Below are 7,782 nucleotides of genomic sequence, written 5' to 3'. Positions count from 1 at the left end.
TTCTCTAAAGTACCCAGACTAACACATATACATTAAAACAACAATGAGATATCCCCTGCAAAATTTAAAAGAATAGAAAACGGTAAATGCTGGAGAGGATGTGGAGAGATTGGAATGCTCATACATTGCTGGTGGGACTGTAGAATTGTACAGCGCTAAGGAAATCAGTATGATGCTTCCTTCAACAAATGCAAATACAAGTACCAGATGATCCAGCAATCTCTCTACTCGGTATTTGGCCTAACGAAACAAATAGCAAAATACAAACAAACATATGCACACCTATGTTTATTTCAGTAATTTCTGTCATAGAAAAAAGCTGGAAGTAATAAAAAAAAAAACTCTGACTAAAGAGAAATGGATAAACAAACTCTGGGACATTCATACAATGGAATATTATACATCTTTTAAAAAGATGAGTCTGTGAAACAACTTAAGACGTGGACAAAATTAAAGAACAACGTGCTCATCAATTATTCAATCTTATAAAGATCACTCTTCTGTGACACCATTTTATGAAGAAAAGCATCGCTTTCACTCTAAAGACTAAGACATTCAAGACTACGACTAGCAGGGTGAGGGTGGAGAGGGAAGGGACAGGAAAAATGGGGGAAGGCAGAGAGCCAAAATGAGAGCCATGTACAGGGAGTTTAATGGGACACTGCCACTGAGTTGATGAGATGGGTTGTGTAACTACATGGAAGATATTTTTCAAAGTGAGTTAATAAATAAATAGTATGTATTTCTTTGTATGTATTATATTCTACAAAGAGAAATATAGAGATACGTACATTTACATATATACATAAAATTTTAAAAGTAAATGAATTTAAAGAGAGAAAGAAATCTCCCAAATTCTTCACCCATCAGATCTAAACATTGGTCTGAGTGGCTATGATAGGAAGAAATCTAAAATTGGAATGGAATTGGAGTAAATTGGTTTTTTAAAAAACGACCCAAAATGTTGGCCTTCAGGACAAGGATTTATGATGTCAATCTGTCTTATCACTAGTGACATTTACCTGGATCACTTAATTATCTACAGAGTTTTCCCTTGTCAATGTACTGTCTTACCCTTTATAGTAGACAGGTCTCTTGAGGGTACTATTTCCAGATTATGCAAAAAAGCTTTTTATTAAACCTTGGCCCACTTATGATAACATCCATGGGAGGGTATGGCTAACGCCACACAAATTAATTACTGTGTGATTAATAATCATCCCTGATTCCCATCTTCCCATCTACACAGGCTGGACCAACTGTGGCCACCAGGGGATCCTTCAGATTAGTTCTGTTTATCTTTCAATCAGTCTCCATCTTTCCCCAGCCCCCGCCAGCATTTCTACTCTTCAGAGGTTTCCTTGAGTGGAGTAAATGGCTAGGCGCATGAAAATTAACCAAAAGATTGGTGCTTCCAACTCAATCAGAGACAACGTGGAAGAAAGGGCTGGCAGTCTGCTTTTGAAGTCTTAGTCCTGACAATTCTACGGAATGCAGTTCTACTCTGACACACAGGGGACTGCCATGAACCAGAATGAACTAGGTGGCAACTGGAAAACATTTTGTGGCACCGGAGGATGTTTTGGACTCATCCTGTATTTTCCCACTCCAAGTCCTAGAATCAGCAACTACCCCTCCCTCCCACCCTCACCCACAAACACCAAGCACTCTGACTGTCTGTATTGGAGAATAGTGCGTAGAACCCAAAGGTGCCCTTGCTACTTGGGTGCCAGTACTTGCTCCTGGACTTCCCCAGTTAAAAGAGCCAGTGTATGTATATGTGCTAACCCACACATATACACACTCAGATCCGTTTCTGTATCCATACAATTGGACACATATTGAAAAGCAACAGCTCATATGAACATCTCTAATCTAAGATCACAAGATTTATTCTAGTCCTATTGTGACCTCCTTTTCCACAAGAGAACAATGGATGTCATTACCTACAGTGCTCTTACTTTTCTAATTCCAATATTCCCAAATTCGTCTCAAAATTGGCAAACAATATCGCCACGAATAACGCTATCACTAGATTATATCCTTTACAAACAGATATTTGAGGGTTTTATCCGTATGGTATCCAGACAAGATATCATCTTCCACAGTTACTTGGGTTAATTCTTACCTTCCTCAGCCCTTTCAGGGTTCTTATGCAAATTTCATAAATTTAATAAGGTTCAGTTCACTTGTTAGTACTTGTATTCCATTGTAGGTTGCATCATCCCTCTTGATTTTATTTGGGGAGTATGTGAAATAGTCCTAGAGTTGTAAGAGTCAGAATTATAGCCCCCCAAAAGTATACTTAGAAAAATATCACTTCTTCCTCATCCATGTGTTTCTCTCCGTCCCCTTGTCATCCACTCCCACTGAGAACTAACATTTCTAATTTTCAAAGACATATCCTTCTGACATATTTGTCTTGCAGAAATCAGCTGAAACTTCAGTGTGTATTAGTCATTTGCATTCTGCTTTTTCACTTAAATATATGAACTAGAATTTATACCAAATTAGTTCATAGAGGTCTTCCTTATCGTTTCATCCCGGCATGTTAATCCGTTGTGTTGATATCCCATTGCTTATTCACATATATATAATATACATTATATATATAAAATGTTTAGGTTGTTTCTAATACTTTGACATTCCAACTGGTGTTGCACCGAATAAAGGCAGGCATGCAATCCACAGGTTTGATTGTTGATTGAGTTGAGTAAAAACAACAACAATTTCTAAGGTAAGAGCCTTCACAAAGGTTTCCCACACATTCTCAATGCCCAAAACCAAGCTAGAGTCTCCATGCAAATGACTCGTGAAGACAAAGTCTGTCCCAGCAGATGGAGGGCTGCAGGTAGTCGGCACGATGGCCACATTTCTAGAACATAGCTCCTGTGAGGAAGATGCAGAAGGGATGATTTGTCACGTACCAAACTCCTCGCTCCCAATCTTTAGCTGCAGTAAAGCAATTACAGTAAAAGCATATCAAAATAGCAAGGTCCAGACTTCAAGGACGGGAACCCGAACTGCAGAGCAGAAAGAGCTAAGTATCATGCTTCCTTTCCGTTTTTCTATGAATCACATTGTTCCTCTTCTCACAAGCGCTAGGCATCTAAAATGGAAATCAACCCATGTTGGCCACCCCCACCCACCAATTTTCCATCCCTTGTGGTTCTGTAGAAATTTCAAGAAAAGTCAATCATGGAAAACTATCTTCTTCTTCTTCCTTTTTAATCATTTTATTAGGGGCTCATACAACGCTCATCACAATCCATACATACATCAATTGTGCCAAGCACATGTGTACATTCATTGCTCTCATCATTCTCAAAACATTTGCTCTCCACTTAAGCCCCGGCATTAGGTCCTCATTTTTCCCCTCCCTCCCCGCTTCCCACTCCCTCATGAGCCCTTGATAGTTTATAAATTATTATTTTGTCCTATCTTGCCCTGTCCGACGTCTCCCTTCACCCACTTTTCTGTTGTCCGTCCCCCAGGGAGGAGGTCACATATAGTTCTTTGTAATCGGTTCCCTCTTTCCTACCCACTTTCCCTCTACCCTCCCAATATCACCACTCACACCACTGGTCCTGTAGGGATCATCCACCCTGGGTTCCCTGTATTTCCAGGAAAACTATATTCTTAACTTATTAAAGAATAACATATTAGAGAGTACAACTACAAAAGCCCAAGTCAAGAAACTGCATGAAGAAGAACACTTCTCACTCTTGCATATGAACCTGCACAGTAAGAAACCCAGTTCACATGTTGTTTCAAAGGTACATGAGTGCTCTCTGGGTCAGGAGGAAAACAAACCCAAATAATTGTCATCGAGTCGAATGGGACTCCCAGTGACCCTATAGGACAGAGTAGACCTGCCCCTGTGGGTTTTTGACTCTAAATCTTTAGAGGAACGGAAAACCTCATCTTTTTCCCCACAGCGCAGCTGCTGACTTTGAACTACTGATGTGGATGGAGGCTAACAGTCAAACAGCATAAACCATCATGTCACCAAACTCACCAAGAGTGTTCGAGTCCATTCCAAACTCCACTTACTGCTATCAATTCTGACTCACCGGGTCCCTAAAGGACAGGGTAGGGCTGCCTTGATGGGCATCAGAAATTGTAACTCTTTATGGGAGCAGAAAGCCGTCTTTCTCATGCTGAGCAGCTGGTGGTATCAAATTCCTGACATTGCAGTTAGCTACCCAATGCCTATCCATGACACCAAGGTCCTACATAGGGTTTGCAAGGCTGTAAATCTGCTAGAGCAGTGAGCTTCATCTTTCTTCTGCAGAGGTTAGTGGTCTCGAACTGCCAACATCACAGTTAGAAGTCCAGCCAGTGCTTATCTGACAGCGCTCAAAACACAAAACTGAAAAAACACCTTACTTGACATAGAGTCCATTTGGACTCATGGCAATCTTATGAAAAAGCTTACGTCTTAATGCTTAAAACCCATTGAACATTTCCCTCACTTTTACCCCAAATTCAGCACATATTTAAACAATACCGTTCTGAAACATTTCATTAATGTTGTATCAAAGATCTGCACTCTTATTTTTGCTAGCGGGAGCAATGGAATTAAACATTAAGCTAATATTCAATGCCTTGTCACTTTCAAACTAGTATCTTTTTTTTACAAAACATTGAGCAAGATTGTATCTTGTCTCTCCTGACAAGTCTGTACTGTGTTTATTTTGTTTTGAGATGAATTCCTTTAGTTGTTTCTTCATGGCAAACCTGTGCTCATTGGGTGAGCATACACCTAAACAAAGCCCCTCTTTCAGAGACCTTGCAAAGGATTTCTCTAGAAGGTCGTGACATACCTGGATAACCCATGAAAGCTATGTTTCTGAAATGGAAATTGCTATTCAGTGCCTACATGTTACCTCGTTTCTTTTTTATTGAGCTCTGAGAAATCCGGTGCGAGGACCTTCATGGAGTTTGAAATCAAAACTGGAGTGGTGTGTCCTTTGTTCCTATTCAGTAATAACGGGGACTTGGTATTTCTAATAAAGAGGATCGGTGTGTCCTAATTCGCACTTCACATCCACTTTCTGGGATGATCTTTGCTGGAATTCCAGCTCTAACTGCAAGCTGGTTCTGCGTCCCATGCGCTAAGAACTCAGGAAGGCTGAAGACAGATTCTTCCAAACAAAGTGCACCGTCGCTGCGTCATAATGGAAAATTAAATATTTTTCATCTCTGTACCCTGGTTGTGTTTTAGCCTCCCCTTCCTTCCCAAATATCCTGATTTCAAGATATCTCAACCCATGGAGCCTTGTCCACAGAGAGGCAACAGCCCCGCCCTCAACCCTTGGGAGCAGTAATGCAAAGAATTATCCTAAGGAATTGCTTTAAAAAATAGGTGAAGCCAATAAAATCACACCACAGCTGCATAGATTGATATCACAGGGGTCCAGAAGTTAACCTCAAATGGGCAATAATTTGTTTGGGATAACACTAAACCAGTTTGATGAACTCAAATGCCCCCGGCTCAATAGGCAGGACTCTCTGAGGAGCCTGTGTTACTTCCCTCACTTAAGTGCAGATTTGTAATAAAAATCGTAAAGCTAGTGACATCTTTTTTGCACATGTAAGAAACTAACCACTTGGAGAATCATACTTGAGTGGTCAGAAAACTCCACGGTTGAAGATCGGTTTATAATTTACAAAGAAAATAGAAAGTTTTGTTCCTCAGAGTTGAAATTTGCAGAGCACGGCAGGAAATATTGCTGGTTTTTGGCATAAAGTCTTGCGTTTGGCGCACAACCTGAAACCCTCTTGAAGCCTGAGGCTTTGGGGATCATTTGGGGAGAAAAACCGGGCAATTCGGAGTAGGGAATTTTTATATTTGGGGGCTTTTTTGAAGTGTAACAAACACAACTCCGGATCGGAGGGGACACTCTGCGGCTGCCAGTGAGGCGGGCTGGACAGCGCACCAATCACGGCGCAGCTCCGCCCTATATAAACCGGCGGGCGCAGTGACGAGGCCCGAGTCCCGGCCAGTGCCTCTGCTTGCGGTTCGAGTTGCGCTTTCCCAAACCGGCCCGCACCATGTCCGAGACTGCGCCCGCCGCCCCTGCCGCTCCGGCCCCAGCCGAGAAGACGCCGGTCAAGAAGAAGGCCCGTAAGTCTGCAGGTGCCGCCAAGCGCAAGGCATCCGGCCCCCCGGTGTCCGAGCTCATCACCCGGGCAGTGGGTGCCTCCAAGGAGCGCAGCGGCGTGTCCCTGGCCGCGCTCAAGAAGGCGCTGGCGGCCGCCGGCTACGACGTGGAGAAGAACAACAGCCGCATCAAGCTGGGCCTCAAGAGCCTGGTGAACAAGGGCATCCTGGTGCAGACCAAGGGCACCGGCGCCTCGGGCTCCTTCAAGCTCAACAAGAAGGCCGGCTCCGGGGAAGTCAAGCCCAAAGCCAAGAAGACAGGCGCGGCCAAGGCCAAGAAGCCTGCGGGCGCAAAGAAGGCCAAGAAGGCGGCCGGGACAGCCACCCCGAAAAAGAGCGCCAAGAAGACCCCCAAGAAAGCAAAGAAGCCAGCTGCGGCTGCGGGAGCCAAAAAAGCCAAAAGCCCCAAAAAGGCTAAGGCAGCCAGGCCCAAGAAGGTGCCCAAGAGTCCAGCCAAGGCCAAAGCGGTAAAACCTAAGGCGGCTAAGCCAAAGACCGCCAAGCCCAAGGCAGCTAAGCCAAAGAAGGCAGCAGCCAAGAAGAAATAGAAAGTCGCTTTGGCCAATTGTTACAGGCTTCCTAACAACCCAAAGGCTCTTTTCAGAGCCACCCACATATCTCAGCAAAAAGAGCTGTCGCACACGGTGGCGGGTGGGACTAACGATACTCTTAATACTTTCAGGTTGGGGGAGGTGGGATCATTTACGAGAACTCGTACATGGTCATTGAGAATGGCCTAGACCGGTCTGAAAACAACGCTGGCTCATTGGCACCAGGAAAAGGTGTTGCAGCGATACGATGCGGAGCAAATTCTCCAGTGCCAACCGCCTGGAGAACTAGAGGTGGGGAGATAGCCTGGGTCAAGTGTTCAAAGTACAAGAGATTAAGCCAGCATGGCTTTCCAAGTTAATGAGCTGGCAAAGAAGAGTCAACTTTCGTTGTCACGCACTTTACCGCGAGCTCCCCACCACAGCGGACACGCTGACAGCCGGCTGCAAGAGCTGGGCGGGCCGTGTTGTCACCAGGTGCTCTGCGCCGGCCCAATCCTCGGAGCCCTCCCTGGAGCCCGGCAACTGCCTCCGCCCACAAGCGGAAAGCACGCAGTTTAACTGCTTGCTGCCCGAGGACGCTCTGGCGCTTGGAGAGGCCCCTTTTTGAGTAGGCCACGGTAGGCTTTTCGATTGGGTTAAACCAAGCTAATGAAATAACCAATGAAATTAGACCTGACAGTGTATTCCTTACCATCGTGCTTGTGACGACATACTACGAATACCCAATCATAAGCGCGGTTTTAGTATCATCATTTGAATACTGAATCTATAAATTGAGGCGACCTGACACTGCTTTCTTTTCCTTCCTCTGAGTTTAACGCTTCGCCATGCCTGAGCCATCCAAGTCTGCGCCAGCCCCGAAGAAGGGCTCCAAGAAGGCGGTGACCAAGGTGCAGAAGAAGGACGGCAAGAAGCGCAAGCGCAGCCGCAAGGAGAGCTACTCGGTGTACGTGTACAAGGTGCTGAAGCAGGTCCACCCCGACACGGGCATCTCGTCCAAGGCCATGGGCATCATGAACTCGTTCGTCAACGACATCTTCGAGCGCATCGCCGGCGAGGCGTCCC

At 44.8% G+C, this 7,782-nt stretch overlaps 3 protein-coding genes across 3 annotated transcripts in view; all 3 read left to right on the top strand.

Annotated features, from left to right (window-relative positions):
* The window catches only part of LOC101637994 (histone H3), a 145,646-nt gene that overhangs the window by 89,053 nt on the left and 48,811 nt on the right, over positions 1 to 7,782 (top strand). The window lies entirely within an intron of this gene.
* LOC101640713 (histone H1.4) lies at positions 6,058 to 6,747 on the top strand. Its single transcript, XM_004712494.3, has one exon. It carries the CDS (start codon positions 6,058 to 6,060, stop codon positions 6,712 to 6,714), a length of 657 nt encoding a protein of 218 aa, XP_004712551.1. The 3' UTR covers positions 6,715 to 6,747.
* The window catches only part of LOC101640403 (histone H2B type 1-N-like), a 91,029-nt gene continuing 90,781 nt past the window's right edge, over positions 7,535 to 7,782 (top strand). The window contains exon 1 of the mRNA XM_030887187.2: positions 7,535 to 7,775. Coding sequence (XP_030743047.1) covers positions 7,545 to 7,775 — 231 coding nt within the window. The 5' untranslated portion in view covers positions 7,535 to 7,544. The remainder of the gene's footprint in view (positions 7,776 to 7,782) is intronic.

Source organism: Echinops telfairi, unplaced genomic scaffold (genome assembly GCF_000313985.2).
Source record: "Echinops telfairi isolate 266 unplaced genomic scaffold, ASM31398v2 ScPeMD7_5868;HRSCAF=6743_0, whole genome shotgun sequence".
Taxonomy (NCBI): domain Eukaryota; kingdom Metazoa; phylum Chordata; class Mammalia; order Afrosoricida; family Tenrecidae; genus Echinops; species Echinops telfairi.
This window is presented reverse-complemented; position numbering and strand designations above follow the sequence as displayed.

Excerpts from the sequence above, each read along its gene's own strand:
- LOC101640713 (XM_004712494.3), top strand. The coding sequence starts at position 6,058 with ATGTCCGAGACTGCGCCCGCCGCCCCTGCCGCTCCGGCCCCAGCCGAG.